This window comes from Parasteatoda tepidariorum, chromosome 5 (genome assembly GCF_043381705.1).
Source record: "Parasteatoda tepidariorum isolate YZ-2023 chromosome 5, CAS_Ptep_4.0, whole genome shotgun sequence".
Classification (NCBI taxonomy): domain Eukaryota; kingdom Metazoa; phylum Arthropoda; class Arachnida; order Araneae; family Theridiidae; genus Parasteatoda; species Parasteatoda tepidariorum.
In genome coordinates, this window is record NC_092208.1 from 83,109,921 (window position 1) to 83,129,689 (window position 19,769).

The 19,769-nt window shown below is 29.7% G+C and overlaps 2 protein-coding genes and 1 non-coding gene across 6 annotated transcripts in view; 2 read left to right on the forward strand and 1 right to left on the reverse strand.

Annotated features, from left to right (window-relative positions):
* The window catches only part of LOC107439209 (uncharacterized), a 30,831-nt gene extending 18,512 nt beyond the window's left edge, over nt 1-12,319 (reverse strand). Inside the window, exons 1-8 of one of the 4 annotated variants that reach the window (XM_043051815.2) lie at nt 11,766-12,319; nt 10,757-10,833; nt 10,437-10,506; nt 9,947-10,027; nt 7,373-7,431; nt 5,189-5,223; nt 3,867-3,976; nt 2,531-2,564 (exon numbers count right to left, since the gene is read on the reverse strand). In XM_043051815.2, the coding sequence (XP_042907749.1) occupies nt 2,531-2,564; nt 3,867-3,976; nt 5,189-5,223; nt 7,373-7,431; nt 9,947-10,027; nt 10,437-10,506; nt 10,757-10,833 (466 nt within the window). In that variant the 5' untranslated portion in view covers nt 11,766-12,319. Of the gene's footprint in view, nt 1-640; nt 751-1,754; nt 1,862-2,530; nt 2,565-3,866; nt 3,977-5,188; nt 5,224-7,372; nt 7,432-9,946; nt 10,028-10,436; nt 10,507-10,756; nt 10,834-11,765 lie in introns of those variants that run through there. The other 3 variants (XM_043051814.2, XM_071180691.1, XM_043051819.2) reach the window with 3 other exon arrangements.
* Nucleotides 12,320-16,626: 4,307 nt separating this feature from the next.
* Nucleotides 16,627-19,769, forward strand: part of LOC107437837 (rifampicin phosphotransferase) — a gene marked incomplete in the record, with an annotated part of 597,639 nt that continues 594,496 nt past the window's right edge. The window contains 1 exon segment of the mRNA XM_071180697.1: nt 16,627-16,972. Within this exon segment, the coding sequence (XP_071036798.1) occupies nt 16,930-16,972 (43 nt within the window).
* On the forward strand, nt 19,429-19,512 carry TRNAL-UAA (transfer RNA leucine (anticodon UAA)). Its single transcript has one exon. It is a non-coding gene; the product is annotated as a tRNA-Leu (tRNA).

Consider the following 19,769-nt stretch of genomic DNA (forward strand, 5'->3'; position numbering starts at 1 on the left):
TATAGCCTTGTCATTTTGAACTCAATCCAGAAGACAAGGAAACTCCTAGATAAAGTATTGGGAGAAATTTGCTTTCGTGGAGGACTTTTCAAGGGAACTAACCTGCATTTGCGTTACAAGGAGAGGAAGACCATGGTTAGCCTGACGGCAAAGGGATTCTAACCCATGATCCGTCTATCAACCTAGCAGGCACTTAACTTGTCATGCAACAACAAAAGTTATAACTTATTTAAAAATCCTACACCAAATTTTCAAATTCCATAATATTATGCTTCAGTAAAGAAGTTGGGTTTTAAAATAATGGCTTTAAAAAGAAAGACTAAATGTTCAGCTGTGATAAACAAAGAATGGTTAGAAAAACCTAACTTTTTACCATAAAAAAGAAATAAATAAGTCGATTTTTTTTTTAAAAAAATAAAGATGTATTGTCCGGATACTATCACATTAATAACTTTGATATGTAAAAGAATAGTAAGTTACAACTCAAAATGTGATTTTAATACTTATTGACCAGAATTTTAATTAATCTTCAGATAAAACAAAATATTTTTGTTTAAACAGAAGTTTACATTTAGCATTTAAAAATTTATTATTCATCTTCATAAATAAAAGCATAGCAAAATTGCTAAAAAATTGTTACCTGAATTGTCCCATTTTCAATAAAGGATATTTCAGTGTTTTTCTTTGAAGATCGTAACCATTCATCCTTTTTTATACAAGTATTCTTCCTTTCTACCTCACATGACTGATCTAAAAAAAAAAGGCACAAGACTATTAAAAAAAATTAGTTAAATAATATATAATATCCACCAATAAATAATCTATTAATAATCCGCTAACAAAAAATCTATTAATTAGTGGAGAAATGGTAAAGTGTGTAACATTAACGGAAATCAAAATGACTCTCATACCTGAGACAACAACAGACCTTATAATGTCAGGTTGTAATATTGCCAGAACACATAAATACCTAAAACAAAATACTATACCAATTTTAACAAATTAGAGCTACGCTTTAAGAAACTTTTCATCTCAAAATTTCTTTCATACCCTTACCTGGTATTTAAGTGGATTTAAGGCATTTTACATTCTCAGAGTAATAATATCAAAGAAAATAATGATTTAAATAACTTCTTTCAAGCTGTTTCTAATTTAAAATCATTACNCTTTCGTTTAAAACTGGCGCAACTAGAAATTTTTTGTTGGTTGGGGGGGGGCGGTTAATTGTCATTAAATTAAGAAAAGTATTTAATTAAATTAATTAATGTAATTAAAGTAAGTAAGTATTATTTAAATTTTAAGTAAACTTAATCGTTTGACTTCCCAAGCCCCCCCCCTTTTCTGGTTGCAAGCCTGCCTTAAAGACCCGTTTATTACGAGCACTCGGATTTAACGAGTACAACGCTACGGTCCCTTTGTGCTCGTTATAAACGAGTTCGACTGTATACATTTCTTGTAAATTCTTATTTAGTATTTGAAATTCAAATTTGACTATACATTTGCATAACATAAGCCTAACTTTCACTATAACAGTCTTTACTTGACTGCATTTGAGTCATCGACAAATTTTAAACTATCAAGATGGTGCTACAGATTGCTACCAGGAGGAAGTTTGAAGCTATGAGACAAAGGGAAGGACAGGGTAAAAAAATATTGAAAGAAAGTGTGACATAATTTATGGATGACCCTAACGGCATGAATCACGAGGTCAGATCGGGAAGAGTGCAATGCCGATCTAAATTTGTAAATCTTACCTCGGATTTTCACTCTTGGTCTAAAGGTCTTAAGCAGCAAATGCTACAAGATAACCTTAGAGATAAGTAATAAGAAGTGTTCTGCAGTTCCAATATAGATCATTTTGTTGATAAAGAGAATCCTATAAAAGATATATACCTTCTCAAAAGCTTAAAATTATAAATGAAATTGTTTCAAATAAACATAGTATACTCTCGATATATTCAAGTTGAAGGGAAGTTAAAAGATTTTCGAGATAAAAAGTGCAAAACTAAATATGTTCCAAAAAGTATAAAAATATATTTTAAAATATTACTCCAAAAATTATAAAAATATATTTTAAAATATTACTCCAAAAGGTATAAAAATATATTCTAAAATATTACTCTAAAAAGTAAAGTCATGAAACATTAGAATAACTTTTCATAAATATGTATGTAATGACAGTCTAAATGGCAAATCTAATTTTAGGACATAAATAATTATGCATTTAAATAGAAAATAATTGGTTTACAATAACTGTTACAACTATTATTAACAAAGTATTGGTTACAACTTTTATTGTGATTTTTCTGAAAAAATTCATGTTCTTTTTCGAAAAAAATGTGACATAACAAGGTTTTAGAAGAAACTCTTCGACATAGGAATTCAAATTAACATTAGGTGGATATTCAATGCCATGAGGAAGAAAATTTTTTTGACCTAACAAAATTTTCGAGACATGGAAGTTTCAGATACTGAGAGTATACTGTAGCCTAAAAAAATAAGAGTAAATAATACATAAAAATCTATTTACCTATTCTTTTGGCTTTATTTCCAGAAGGCAGCTCCTAACAAAGAAAAATAAAAATTAAATAAGTAATGAAATGGCATATTATTCATAAATGAATTTTTTAAATCCGATTTAAGCATCATTTTTAGTGACGCAATTGTACGAAAAGAGAAATTCCATTTTTTAAAGCTTTTTAATGGCATAGAATGACATATTGTTAACCAATCATATTTTAAAGCTGAAGACAGGTTTATTTTGTATCAATTCATTTTCTGAGCAACTACTTAACTGAAAAATGAAGTTAAGAAAGTTTAAAATAAAAAAGTCTTTAATTTTGGTAATACTAGTTAATTTAAATATGTTTTAACTGTTATTATTGTGAGAAAAGTTAACTTGTGCTTGTGAATTTTAACGTTTTTGACATAATTTTTTTAAAACAATAAATAAACATTTAGAACAATACAATGAATTATGTATTAAATTTCATAAAATTATTATTGCAGACAAATCCAAGCAAATAAGTTATCTAAAACTTTTTTTGTAGGCAAATCCTAACTATTATGCAGCAAAAAATTTAATATTCTTAAAATTTATACGTCTAATTACAATAATCTGCAGAAGTGGTTGTTTTGCGTACAATAATATCTTTTTTTTAGAACCGCCATTGAACAGCCGACCCAATTTTCGGGTTCACAACTTCTAATGCTCAACTCTGTAGCCTTGTCATTTTGAACTCAATCCAGAAGACAAGGGAACTCTTAGATAAAGTATTGGGAGAAGTTTGCTCTCGTGGAGAACTTTTCAAGGGAACTAACCTGCATTTGCGTTACAAGGAGAGGAAGACCAACCTCCCATGGTTAGCCTGACGGCAAAGGGATTCTAACCCATGATCCGTCTACCAATCTAGCAGGCACTTAACTTTTCATGCAACAACAAAAGTTATAACTTATTTAAAAACCCTGCATGAAATTTTCAGATTCCATAATATTATGCTTCAGTAAAGAAGTTGAGTTGTAAAATAATGGCTTTAAAACAAACGACTAAATGTTCAGCTGTGATAAACAAAGAATGGTTAGAAAAACCTAACTTTCTACCATAAAAAAGAAATAAATAAGTCGAATTTTTTTTTAAAAAATAAAGATGTATTGTCCGGGTACTATCACATTAATAACTTTGACATGTAAAAGAATAGTAAGTTACAACTCAAAATGTGATTTTAATACTTATTGATAAGAATTTTAATTAATCTTCAGATAAAACAAAATATTTTTGTTTAGATAACAGTTTAAATTTAACACTTAAAAATTTATTATTCATCTTCATAAATAAAAGCATAACAAAATGGCTCAAAAATTGTTACCTGAATTGTCTCATTTTCAATATAGGATATTTCAGTGTCTTTCTTTGAAGATCGTAAACATTCATCCTTTTTTATACAAGCATTCTTCCTTTCTACTTCACATGACTGATCTAAAAAAAAAGGGATAAGATTATAAAAAAAAATTGGTTAAATAATATATAATATCCACTACTAAATAATCTATTAATAATCCATAATAATCCGCTAACAAATAATCTATTAATTAGTGGAGAAATGGTAAAGTGTATAACATTAACGGATATCAAAACGACTCTCATACCGGAAACGACAACATACCTTATAACGTCAGGTTGTAATTTTGTCAGAACACATAAATACCAAAAACAAAATACTATATCAATTTCAACAAATTAGCGCTAAGCTTTAAGAAACTTTTAATCTCCTTACCTGGTATTTAAGTGGATTTAAGGAATTTTACATTCTCAGAGTAATAAAATCAAAGAAAATAATGGTTTAAATAACTTCCTTTCAAGTTGTTTCTAATTTAAAATTATTACTTAATTTCGGACACTATATTGAAATAATTGGCTCAGTGTGAACATTCTAATAGATATCAAAATAGTATTTTGACTATAGAATAACAAAAAGGACTTTATATATATACTGGTTGTTATAACTGAAGGATCAGTGTAATGGGAGGGGATCAAACTAAAAAGATAGAGTATATTTATTTTTGGAACTATAGTGGAAAGGTACGAATGTATTCAGCACTGCATTAGAGCACAGTAAACAACTATAATTGAAAACTCTAGCAATTTATAGCAAACTTCTAATTTTAAGAATAAATTTGAAGATAAAAGGGGAAGAACTATTTTGTCTGAATCAGCTTTTATGACAAAAACTATTTTTTCCCGTGATCCCCATTTAAAGATGGATTAATAGAATAATAAGACTAACACTGAACTGAAAGCAGTTAATTACTAAAATTAAAAACTTAATTGGCTGAAATTTAGATGTTTTATTTAAGCATAAGATATTTTTTATAACCTCAAGCATAACATTTAAATAAATAATAAAATTCAAAATATAAATTAATTAATTAATAAAACTAGTATAAATTTCGTATAATTAATAAATTTTAAGTATAAAGTAATATATTACATAACAAAAATACCCAGAGAATATCTAATCTATTTTTAAATGTAAATTACTAATTGGAGGAATATGTTTAGCACAAGAATTTAAAAAAAAAAAAAAGGATACTAAGATAATCACACATTTTACAGAAAAAATAAGAGATAGAAAGACAGAAACAAACACTATATAGTAATTTTATTTGAATTGCCAATAAAATAACTTACTTTGAACAAGTCTATTCAAATAATCATTCAGTAATCTGTAAAAATAAAAAAACACAATTTTTTTAAAAATCAAAACTATAATTTGAAATATTTTAAAATATGTGAATGAAAATTACTATTATAAAATATTTTATAATAGGTATTAAGAAAGTTTTAAAAGCAATTCAGGACAATAATAATAATGAAAATCTTGAAACAATTGCTAGTAATACTTAATTTGCATTATATTAATAACCGATCTATGCAAGTTATGTTTTTAGGATTTATATTTAATTATAATCCTGGAAACAGAATTTCTTGAGTATAACAGAATTTATAAATTCAAATTTGACTGCAATCTCAATGCAGTAACACTAAGACTATTACTCGCTTTAATCTAGCACCAGCAAATGTTGAAACAATGTAAAAAAATGTTTTATTTTTTTAAATATTGCATTTGAAACAAAAGGTAAAAGGATTGAAAATATCCCAAAATGATAAAAACAAAAATATTACTAATCGATAAAAAAATATTGAAGAGTATTAAACGATTCAAAATATTAAATTTTTTTAAATTTATAACAATGGGTTCCATTAATGAATTTTTGTATTTTGGATATAGGACCAGAGCAACTTCCACCAAACCACCTTCTAAAAATTTGCACACTGTATAGAAAGAAAAAAAATTCAAATCAGTGCTCTTAATTGACTTACATTTTTATATTAATAGAGGGAGAAGATATTTTATGCAAGAAAAGATATTTTCTTGCACTTCAAAGATCGAGAGACAATCATGTTCAGTCCCAAAACTTGAATGCTCCAAAGATCTTGAAGTCTATAACATCACTAAATGAATATCTCCCCTTATATTTTTAATTTCTGGAAATAGTTGAACATCAAAATTTTTTTCATAGAATATTTAAGCATTGTTTTCATTGATATATCATCCTCATCTGACTGCAAAATTTCAATATCCATTTTTATCTAGTTCATCAGCCTATTCTTTTCGAGTTATTTCAAAATTAATCCAGGATTCATAGTAATCCAAAAATTATGTTTTTCTTTTAATAGAAAAAAAAAAGAATTTTTTTATTTATTTCAGAGTCATTAACTTAAACCAAAATTTAGTTGCAATGTCTAAAGTTTTTCATTCATCAGATTAGATTCAAGTAATGGTGTAGTGACTGTATATGAGAAAAAAAAATCCTTTTTACATGCCTAGTTTTTAGAGGGAATTAATGACAACATATTGAGATATAAGAAAAACAGACCCATACATTAAAAATAATATTAATACAGTCAGACGTATACTTAACAAACTTCCATGTTGCAAATTTCTCTACTTTACGATTTTTTTTGAGAAGCCAAGAGCATTTTATAAATTTCTTCGTAAAATAAACTTCAAAATAGCGACGTGAATTTTCCATTTAACGAACTTTTCCTTAAGATCCACTTTCCCTATGTCCCAAAATATTTCGGAACATTTCAAACACATTTTATGGGGGAAAAGACAATGACTTGCTTTTTTGCTGACACTTAACTTTTAGAGAAAGCGGTAAAGTCCCTTTTTGTATGCATTTCAATTAAATCAATTTACAAATCAACTTGCGAGAAAGCATAACAGAAATTTCTGAAGTATCAAACTATAACGTTACAGATCGTACCAGTCATAACTATTTTGCAAAAGCTGGATTCTTAGTCAGCGCTGAGAATTTGGAAAGTGCAGAGGACAAGAGTGATATTCCTTAAGATGAACTTGAAAAAATGTGGGTACAGCTAAGAGTGAACCACGAAATTAATGATGATGTACTGATTAATCAGTTTCTTTTCATCGACTGCAACTATAGAAACATTAACTGAATCTCATATTTTGGACAGTGTGAAAAATAAAAACAATATGAAGAAATAACCAAAACTTCATATGATAAAATCATTTTAAAAAACAATTTACAAGATAAAGTTATATCAATTGCTATTTTAAATATATCTAGTATTAATGAATTTAAAACCTATTTTGTGTTGCTTAAGTATTTCAAACGCTGATTTTCCATTTAACAAATTTTCCACATAACAAACTTTTTATCGGGATTTAGCGACTTCGTTAAATAGAGGTCCGACAGTATTTTCGCAATTGCTCCCCGCTTTACGGATAAGTTCAGTAATATTATTTTGCTTAAAATTAAAAAGAGGAAATGAAATACTTACTGTTCATTATTTCGAATCTCCTCAGGTACAACCAAATGGATCATTTTCTGAAGTTCTGCCTGAATGTGAAAAAGATAGTGTCATTAAGTCTTTTTTTAATAAGCATCAATAATTACTAATTATCTTGCATTTGCATATTGAATATGGGAAGTTATAAAATTCTTTTTATAATTTTTTTTCTTTAAGCATATAAACTTATTAATCATATAAAACCATCTTAATATCCTAAAACCATTTTAAATTTAGAAAATGAATTGAATAGTTAGCTGATATCATTTAAACAAACTTTATTCATATCTATGTTACCATGAATGTCCCAAATCTGGAGAATGTAGAATTTAACATGTGAATGTCAACAATCAGTCGCATGAGTGAATGTTGGAAGTATTATGCCTAATTTTAGATTAATTTATTCGTTGCAACTTTAATATTCATGTGATGTTTTAATATTAAATTAAGATACATTAGAAAAAAAACCAAAGTTCGAAATGTAGATCAAGCAGTGGCACTTGACTTTAAACAATCAATGTAGGGAATGCCGGGCAAACAATATCAAATTAGATCTAGCATACATTTTGGACATATTCCAAAACGACTATGTGATTGTTGACACTCACCTGTAAAGAAATTTGGTTTTTTACAATAGCATGTATATTTAATAGTAAAACTTTTGTGAGTTGGCCCCTTGTGGTTAGGATAGGGTATTATATTGCGAAATATTGATCAGGGTGCATAGCCAAATCTCTCATCAAAAAACAAGCACCTTTAAAGTTCTTTTCAAGCACTATATACATTAACAAAATGGAAAATAGTTTTCAAGCACTCTACACGATCATGATAAAATAACTAGCTTCTGACAAAAAATTCTTTTTCTGACTATATTAGCCATGATAAAAAGATCGGGATTTTTCTGTTTAATTTCAGAGGGTGGAAAATGAAGTCTGAAATTGAGAATACCTTGAAAAATGCAGCAGAGTTGCACATGAGAGTGCAAGAATTCCACCGAACGCAGCTCAGTAGACGCGCATGCAAACCCGCAAGTATTTCATCAAACATGTAACATGATTAGCTCTTTCATACGCTATGGACCGACAATACAACAATATGGAATGTGAAAACATTGATTAGAACAATGCAAAAAGTGCGCTTTTGCATGATATGTGGCAAAAATCGACATGGTAAAAGAAAAAAAAATCTCATTTTCGGAAAGGAAAAATTAAGCACTTTTTAAAAACACCCCATGAGAGAAGCCCCTTTAAGGGCTTTTAAAAAACGAAAATCAAAAATAAGCACCATTAAGCACTTTTAAAAATGCTACGTATCATGTTAATTTAATGCATACATCGTTACATCAACATAGCGGTAGCAATGCAACTGAACTGTGACTGAAAACATCAACATTAGCTGATATTCGTGATTTAGTGAAATAACCATTTAAGATGTGAGGACCCTTATCTACGCTAATGCTGTTACTGCGCTGAGGAAGATAATGTTGATTTTCTCTAGCTACAAGGTCGATTTTCAGTTCATGATGTTGAATGACAAGGAGCAAATTGAATCAAAGGCTCAATTCATGTTCATGGATCTGAAGGCAGAATGGCCAGAAAGTACAATGCAATGCATTGTTTCTCTAAGCCCATTTTTTTCTCGAGATTTTAAAGTTTTGAAGATCATTTTCATTACAAATGTTCTGTTCCTTTTTATCATACAGGATAAAACACAATAGTGTAAATAAAAATTATTGGAGGAGTAGGAAACAAATATTTAGCTATTTTTTAACAAGGCACGTGACAATTTATAATGTTTATCCATTAAACCTACGACAGTAATTTGTATTTTCTTTGTTTAAACAAGCATGTGACTATTGAAAAATGTAATTAACGTACACATTGTAATTGCTTTATAACATACACATTTTTCTACACTGCAGCAATAATGAAAAATAACTGGACTCTGAACTTTTAACTCCAACATGCTTAATCTTGGAAATTATCACAGGTCTAGAGCTTTCAATGCTTTCAGAATTATTTGTTTTTCTAATAAACAATTTCAGAGCTCATTCTAGGCAGGGTAAACAGGGCGCAGCACCCTGCTGCCCTTTTAGTCAAAAGAATCCATCCTGTAGTCCCTGAAGTAAATTAGTGCCCTGATATAATAGACTCCATACCCTTTTTGCGCTTTTTTTCCTCAACCCTTCTTTGTTTTTTCCCCAAACTCTACTATGGATTTCTAAAATTTTTGTTATTTTCAACTCTTTTTATTTAGTTTGTCATTGATGTCAATACATAGTTTTATATTGGAAAGGAAAAATAGCAATCACACCCCCTTGTTGCACTTGTCTTTGAAAGTTTGCAGTTACTTCCACTATCATTAAATCATAATTATTTAGAACGTGTAAAGACCATAGAAAGAAATTATTGCCTTTTTAGAATAATAATGCCCTTTTTTTAAACTTCTGTACCATGCCCTTTTTTCTGCCTAGAATGAGCTCTGAACAATTTTAAGGCTAATTTAATGTATAAACATCAGAAAAATAAATAAATAATAAATTTAAGATAAGTGAATAAAAAATACCTCAAGCTGACTAACTTTCTGTTTCAAGAATGTCTTTTCTTGTTCACTTTCTTCAACCTTTCTTTTAATATGATCCATATCCTATAATTATGCAAATAATATAATTATATAAATTTTTTTTATTATTCAGAATGTTAATGCTTCATCCTTTTTTAATATTTCACAAAAAAAAAAAAACCTGACAACATTATAATTTTAAATTAATTTCAATCAGAGAACATCATTAGAGAAAAAGAATCAGAAAGAAGGTACAAGAATTTGGTGGAAGAATTCAGAGAATAATGCCATATATATGTTTTTTCCTTGTCAATTTTTTCATCAGTTAAAACAGTAGTTGTTTTCACATCAAAAATAAATATGTGTAACAACAATTAAAACTGCAATTTAAAATATAAAATAAAATTAAACAAAAAATAGTAACTATATAATAAAATTACTCATTAAATTAATAAGTAAAATCTTAATTTCTAAAAATAAGAATTATGCTTACAATTTCAGTATGGGAAAGGTTTTCCATAGTTTTGCAATTTCCTAATATGCTGGTAAAGCTGTCAGCGAGTCTTAAAAAAAAAAGAAAAAAGTAATGAGTAAAAAAGTAATGATTGTTTAAAACTTAAATAATTTAGATATATTCATTTAAGGATAAATTAATTTTTTTTAATCTATAATATTAAAATTTCTATGTCCTAAATATACTAAAATCATATTGTTGACATGAAAAATTATATGATGCAAAATCATACAAGTATAATCAGAAATAAAAATACAAACAATGGCTTCATCTATTCCTTTTTTACTTTTCTTACTTACTCATCAAGTTGAACCTTAAGTAACGTAAAATGCTGCAACAATCCCTCTTCAAGAAGTTCAGACCTTAAATCCTTCATCTGTAAATAAATAGTGCGACAATGCAATACATGCTGCTAAAGCACACACATATAATGATCTTATCCAGATCTTAACAATTGTGAAGATAAAATTATTCACATATATTTAAATAAAGAGATTAAGAATTTTAAAATCCATAACATATTAATAAAAAACATAGTGCAAATTGAAAATTATTGAGCTGAAAGTGCAAATTGCAACTACTGACTAAAACTAATCAAAAGCTTCAACAATGATTTATTGTTATTAAAAAGATTTCTGTAACAATATCTGTTTGCAATAAGTCATGAGATTTTCGGGACAATCAGGAAATGACAAGCGAAAAACTATAAAAAAACATCAGAGAACAGTGGTGATTTCACTTCGCATGCCAACTATGCCAAAAATCAAAATCGGGATGCAGAATAAAAAGTTATGGGAAAATCCTACTATAATGCAGATACAGACAAGGTGCAACTTTCATGGGTGTTTGGGAGGATCTGCAGGAAGCGTGTCCGCACATGTAAGAGGAGCTTTAATTCTTAACACACCAGCTTCTTATTTAAACAGTTTGTAGAAATTGCCCTATGTGCGTACCTGCGCCACAATAATTACCAAGTTTTTGGCAACTTATGGGCAGTGGTCCCCGAGAAACTAGCTTTTAGACACCTCATAGTAACCGAAACCCTTTTTTTTATAAAGATTTGGCCATTCAAAAATTTTTTAGCGCCTTGACGAAGGTAGGTGCCAGAAACGGGTGTCGTTAAGAAAAAATCAACGACGCAAACAGTTGCTGATAGCAATATATCCCCTAATAAAGATATCCGGAAAATTGTTTAAAAAAATTTAACGATACTTAATCACTAAAGATGTCATGGAATATGGAGTTTGTATGTAATAAATATTGGCGATTTTTAAAAAGCATTAATTGTAACGCAAGCATTCAACTTACCGTGATTAAAGTATAAGAATTAGCTAAAGAAAAATAGGTACATCTAAGGTGCTTATTTAAAAAATGAATGATCGTAGAGGATGTATGTGCATTAAATAATATTGTAGAAGTAAACGTTGAAAACAACGAAGGTATGAACAAGGTGATGGTATGGAAAACACAAAAAATGATTTGCCGAAGTTTCCCTTAACTTATAGCTTTCATATCTTAGAACAACTGGACCTAAATCGCTCTTTTCTGAGAAGTTAACAACAGACCGGTTTTATGCACAGAACTGGCGCTCACATCTTTATGGGTAATAAACATAACGCGTAATCAGTGTTGATCATTAAAAAGGTAGTTAAATATCAATTTTAAAAATTTTTTATTCCTGAAAACCAGTATAATATTTTGTATATTGCTTAAAGATGTCCATATATTGCTTGTAATTTATTTTTTTGCTTATTAAAGTTTTAAAACCAGATATCACTCAGATTACAGGCAATTATATGGATGCTGTTTTCGATATGAATGTAAACAAAAACAATCTCGAGCTCTTGACTTGCTCTACTTCCGGTTAGAAAGTATACAGCTGCATACTACAGTTTATTCTTCGAGGCAATATTTCCAAACAGATAATTTTATTTTTAATAATGTAAATAAACAATATAATTTTCTAGCTCAAATCAGCTGTATTTCATAAGATATCAATGATATTAAATAATTCTGGTGAGTTTGAAGAAAAAAATTTGTTTCAGTTATTTATAGAATAGATGCATCGTTAAAAAAAGGGTAACTTGATCGATGGATTTAGAAGGAACTCGCTTCTTTGGCAGTACCGATTTGGCCCCTTTTTACTATTACTGTTTATTCTTATTGCAAGCCATGCATCATCATGCGTTAGAGTTAGCATATTGTTCGAGTAGCGAGATTAGGTTCATTTTACAAATTTTCATTTAGGTTTGAATTTTCAAGCTGGTATATTGTTGACAAGGTAAGAAGTGTTTTATAGCGATTCTTTTCTTCATATGACGATTCTTTCGTCTTGAAATGACAGGTCTTTAAAGAACGATTATATGTAATGTTCATGTCTGGGGATTTTGGTGGTCAGCGGAAGTGTCTAAATTCAGAAGAGTGCCGCTGGCCACCAAAATCCCCAGACATGAACATTATTGAACATATTTGGGATGCCTTGCCACGTGATGTTCAGAAGATATCCCCACCCCCTCTTACTCCCACTGGTTCATGGACAGCACTGCAGCATTCATGGTGTCAATTATCTCCAGCACTACTTCACACATTGATCGAATCCACGCCACGTCGTGTTACGGCACTTCTGCGTGCTCGCGGGGGCCCTACTCGATATTAGGCAGGTATACCAGTTTTTTTTTTTGCTCTTCAGTGTATTTCCGATAAGATTTCTACTTTAGATTCAGGATTAGACTGAATCGCATGTAGAGTTTAATGGCAAAAACGTTGGTATAAGAATTTTGAAAAACATTAAATAAATTAAATAGCATTAAATAAATTATATAACTAGAAATCAAGAAGTCTTTGTTGCTTAAAAACTCACCCTCCACTATTTGAGATTTGTGCGAAATGTTTTTCCAGTAGTAGAGAACTCGCGTAAAATTTTTTAAACATTCAGAATTCTTGTAAGACTTTTAAGACTCTGAAGTGCATGACTTTCATATTTCTTTTTAACACTAGATTGCCTAAGGAAGTCATTTTGACTGCTTTTAATTTCAATTAGATAAACAATGATGTATATAATGACACAATTTCTTAGTATTTTGAACAGCATATAATTTTTTTATTGTTAATATTTACTAAAAACTTATTATATAACTGTAAATAATACAAGAAATATTAAAAAATAATTTTAAACAAATTTCGTTACACATTACAAAACAAATGAAATAAAATAAAAATATGACCACCGAAGCCAACGTCTTCAGGGGGTACCGGCCCCGGTAGCCATTAAAAACAAAACCATTTCTATTTGAGGGAGAAGCAAAAGNGTATTCTTTACACATTATTTATTCTTTTACAATCCAGTCATTTTAACTGCTTTTGGGCAATATAGGTATATACTAAGTTTCAGACTTTCGAGTGTTAAATATGCCTGTTTTAATTATTTACAGGTAGTGGTGGAGAAAATCCTTTTAAATCTGATTTATTGCATGAAATATTACAGCAAAAGTTTTGCTTTTTGCTATCACTGATAAAAAAAAAACCATTTTTGGTAGCAATGTAATACCGTAGTAGGTGTAACGTATGTCAAAACAAGTAACTCTGGGGAACAAATTTTTTTTATTGATTTTTATTGATTTTTAACTGAATATTTTTGTTTTGCTAATTTCAATTCTGCGAGCGGTTTCTCGCTACAAGCTACAGTTTTTATGAAATTAAATAATAAATTCCTAACCAGAATTTTTTTAAAATTGACTAGAGCTAATACTAAGTATCCCCCCCCACTTTTCTTCCTACCACTCCCTATGTAGCAGAGAAGTGGAGATACGTAGTATTCACTCGAGTGAATGTTAAAAAATGGTAAGTAATGTATTAATGAATTGCATAAAAACTGTAGCTCATCTGGAGGTTATCATACAAATTTGAAATCAGTGACGCTAAAATGTCTAAGATCCCTTCAAAAGTCTCAGGCAACAAGAAAAAGCAACAAAAAACCCAGAAAACAAATGGTAAAATGAAAACATTAAAATGAAATACTAAAATAATTCACGAGGTCAGAAAGAGTCATGAATTATCACTATTAAACAGTAAATTTCACTATTTATATTACCATAAGTAATAATTAATCAATAATTCATTACCTAATGAAACTATAAATTAAATTTTTTTTATTGTTAAATAAATATTAATAAAAAGAGTAAATAGTAAAGTAATCAATGATAATGCAGTATGAAAATACTTACAATAACCAATAACTGTCAGCATTATTCATGAAAACAAGTTTTATGACATAAATACTCTGATACTATTTACTAAAATGAAATGAAAACAGATAACAATAATGCATTTTTAATTAACCTTTAATCACTATTGGATTACTTCGTATTAGCTAGTTGTACGCTGGCTGGACGATACTGTTAAATACGAGAATTTCGGGGTTTTAAATCATTACAAACTCTTTTAACGTAATATATTTGATAACAAAACAGGGAAGATGTTCACGATACAGTGCCATAGAGGAAACTGATTACAATTAATGATTTTACATTACTGCGCAGAGCTCCATCTGTTGAGTTATAGAAATTATTATTAACATTGAGAAATATTATTAAAACTTTCCCCCGATGAACTCTTAGTTAATTACCAATTAAACGTTTCAAAATATTAATCAAAGTTATATTTCTCAAATGTAAGGTACCAATATTTTAAAAAGTAATGTAATCTAAATTTTTTACTATATGAGTCATTCTTAATTACATAAAGATTATAATTCAATAATATTAATCAAATTCATAAAATAATGTGTTTCATGAGCATTAGTTTAAACCTTTAACAAATTATTGCCTTATAAATGAAATTATTGAAATTTAAATAAATAAATATCAACTGATGTAAATAAATTATCATAGCATGAATAATAAATCAAACAATTTTCACAATACAAATTCTTTCACATGCAAAATATTTCCATTTTAAACAAACACGTATTTAATGGCGTTAATTTACAACTTCAAGGCGACGAACTCAATTTGATCCCTAGAAAATCAGTTATTTCTACCTTTCTAAAAAAACTAATTTTGTGGAAGCAAAATTTTGGTAGGAATGAGTTCAGCTAATTTCCAATCTTATCTTATCTTAAAAAGAAAGGCGTAATTCTCTCTGATGCTACACAAGAACATTGTCAACACCTTAGTCTTTGCACATAAACTTTTCTGACCGCTTTAAAGATGTCTTGTCCCTGGAAGTCCCTCAGTGGGTTCTGAACCCTTTTGGGAATATTGAAACAGCAGAGGTTCAGATTCAGGAGCAATTGGTCGAACTTTCAACTAGTGAAGCTTTGAAATGATCATCTCAGTCGCCTCTACACTGGACTGTTGATTATCGTCAAAAAATGTTTAATTGCCTAACGTTTCTCTTACCTTGTCGAACTTGGATTCAATTCCTTCTAGTCACAAAAAGGAGAAATTGACTCTAAATCGTGCAACGAAGGAACTTTGTTTTCACCTCACTAAAAATATTGAACCGAAAGTTAAGAAACTGGCTCTGAACCATCAAGTAGCAACATCCCACTGACATAGTTACTCGATTGTTTGGTTGATATTACTTTTTGGTGTAAAAAAATAGTTTTTTAAATTATCTAATTAAAAACAAATTACTCTTTTTAAGCTTAATTTTCTTTGTTGTATTTTTTTTCATTATAGTATTTATTTTGATTATGACAAATAGACTGCGATTACATGACGGGAGAAAAGTATCGAGTTAACGTACACATGAATTTTTTTTTAAGAGGAAAGCAAATTTAACACGTAAAAAATTACTTAAAAATTATTCCTTTTATAATTCAGCACATCCCCCCCGTCCCCATACTCTAAATAACTGGATTTTAACAAAGAGGGGTCGTTGAAATGTATTTCGCTTCTTAAGGAGGCGGCAACGTTAAAAAGGTTGAGAATCTATGTTCTAAATGTAATCACGTTTCTTATCATTAGAAACATAAATTGAATAGCATTAGAAAAGAATGAATTCTTATCAAATATTATCATGATATTGATGCCCTTTCCTTACGAATAAAAGTATTATAAAAACATGATAAGCTTGAATAAAATGAAACAAATCAATATGAATGAAAATGACTTAAGTACAATGGCATGACACAAATACATAATGGCATAGATTTTAACAAAATGTTGCAATATTTTTTTATTGATTAAATTAAATGCTTTAAAATTGCTATGGCCCATTACAATTTTTGAAGGAGAGTAAGTTTCTGATTTTTTTTTCTTTAAAAAAATATTCAAAAGACCTGGAAATCGTAGTATAAAAGAAGAAAATCGTGGAAAAAAATCGTAATAATATGTAACTTAAACCATTTTTCCTACCTTTCAAAAAAGCTTACACAACTTCAAGAGATACAAGCTTGTAATTACAATTTGATTTTTATAATAATTTTAGAGAGCAGCAGTGGTGAACTTGATTTGATAGGGGAACAAACATGCTGATTTCCATAATTGTATCTGTAGTCTCTATTCCCTTTGGTATGAAGAATTATTATTTTATATTCTTACTGTACTTCACAAATTTTCAATTTATCTCAGTAAGAACTGAAAAGAATTTTTCATTTAATTTTTTTTCCGGTAGAGGTTTAAAATTGTTATGTCCCACCATTTAGTTTCAAATAATTAAATTTATGAATTTTTAAACATAATTAGTTATTTCCATTTTATTTCGCATCATTTTTCGTATTTCACTCCTCTTTTTTATTTCACTGACTGTAACTTACATAACTTCAGGATAGACAAGTCTGTAGTTGCAATTAGTCTTTAATTATTAATTTGAGAGTAGCATTTGTGAGTTTGATTTTAGTTGGAACACACAGTGCTGATCTCAATAATCGTATCTTTAATCATTGTTTTTTTAGGCGTGTGGCATTATTATTTTTGTTTTTCATTTCTTAATATTTATCAAAACTTTAATGCATATCACAGAGAAATTGCAACTATTTGTTTTATGAAACTAAATGCACCTAAATGAATTAAAATAGTTCTATTTGGGGCTGTCCATAAGCGATGCCACATTTTTTAAAAAATATATTTGACCCTTCCTGCCTTTTGTCACAAAGTGTACCCTATAACAAAGTGTACTCCCTTCAGAATACTCTACCCTCTTAGGTTATATAACACAATATTAGCAATACAGAGACAAAACAAGAGTTATTGTATTTTATAACAAATATTATATTATATAATATTACATAATTACATATTATATTATTACACTGGTTATCATAAATTAAGGAAAAATCACAAAAATAGCGATAACTCTTTCAAAAGTAAGCCAAACCGTGCAAAATTTGCATATGTTGTCCACTAAGAGTAGCTGAGTAAAATTGCAATNGTAGAGGAGAAGGTGTAAAAATGGGCACAGGTGTAAATATGGGCACCCCTCCCTAGTAGCTATGGGAGGTACTGAAGACTGGCGGCAAGGACTGTATATGGCGCCAGTTGCTAATATAAGATTGTACAGAGCAGTTAAAACCATTTTTTCAAGTAGTGTGCATGCAGCGTGAGTTATTGCGCAAATTGGTGTTTATTCTGGACTGCAAACTTTTGAGAGGTATGTGAAATCGTTTTCTTTCATGTACTTATGTTCAGTTAAAAATAATTTGACAGTGATATCCGGAAAGCGGAGATCTTAAGCTATTTTTGAAGCACACCTTTAGTCACGCATGCTTTTAGGTTACTTGTGATAGTGGCCATCCTTCTTAGGTGGGGTTGGTGTAAATATGGGCCCCCATTTAAAGGGTGCCCATAATTACACCAACTTTTTTTAGTGGAGTTTAGCACATCAGGCTCTAGTTATGCCAATTGATAAGGCAGCTGAAATACCTCAATGTTCCCCGGGAACTTCAAGTGCAAATTCTCTGTTCGACATATCTCCTGTTCCCAACATTAAGAAGATAACCACTACTCGTGGACGCAAAGCAGCAAGGTCCAGCCTCATCACCGGATTACCATACAAGGATCAGTTGACTAAAACGCTTGACAAGTGCTCTCAAGAAGACGTCCTTGAGTTTTCCCGGGGTAAGAGACCGGCCAGAGGGCAGCGTGGGAAGACGAAAGGCCTTCAAAAAAAGAAAATTCGGCCCAAGCAACGATACGATTCATCATCGGACTCATCAGACTCGATGACCCTCCTCTTATCTACAGCGATGATGATACGAATCTAATAAATGTCAACGGTGGGGATAACCCAGACTCAAGAGATGCAACTTGCAGCTTTTGTGATGGAAAGTTCTCTGAAGACACTCGAGAAGAGGTGTGGGTAAGATGCGTTATGTGCCAAATGTGGGCACTGTGCCGGGGGTGAAAGAGCCAGTTATGTTTGCGATTTCTGTAAATAATTTTTTTTAATGTAATAAATAAATTCTCTACCATTTTGTATTGTTTTATCCTGTTTTTTAACTAGTTTTGGTGGCTTTTTTGAAGAGGGCCCATATTTACACCCCATTTTTTCTAGTGCTTTTTTAAAAGATTTTTGAAAATCGTCGTTTTTGAAATGAAATAATTGATGTTAATCATTGTTTTGCCTTCTCGCATTTAGGAAACTTGATATAGTTGTTAATGAAAGATAAAAATCTAGAAATTTTCAAATTGAAAGTAACTTTATCCAAAAAACAAAAGAGGGTGCCCATATTTACACCTTTTCCTCCACACATCTCTGAAGCCATTGATATTTAACTATAATTTAAAGATTAAAAGTAATTTTTATGGCCGAGAGGTGCAAGGCGCCAGATATAAGCTCTGGTTCTCGAACGAGAGCGTGGGATCGAACCCCACTTCTGACAAGGTATTGCTTTTACTAGTTAACATGATGTAAGATTAAAAGAAAAACACTTATGTAAGAATAATAAGTATTATCAAACGACTTTTTTTAAAGAATACACATCTCTGAAGCCATTGATATTTAACTATAATTTAAAGAATAAAAGTAAGTCAGAATGACCGAGTGGTCTAAGGCGCCAGATTTAAGCTCTGGTTCTCGAAAGAGAGCGTGGGTTCGAACCCCACTTCTGACAAGGTATTGCTTTTACTAGTTAACATGATGNGGTGCTTTTTTAAAAGATTTTTGAAAATTGTCGTTTTTGAAATGAAATAATTGATGTTAATCATTGTTTCGCCTTCTCGCATTTAGGAAACTTGTTATAGTTGTTAATGAAAGATAAAAATCTAGAAATTTTCAAATTGAAAGTAACTTTATCCAAAAAACAAAAGAGGGTGCCCATATTTACACCTTTTCCTCTATATATATATATATATATATATATATAAAATA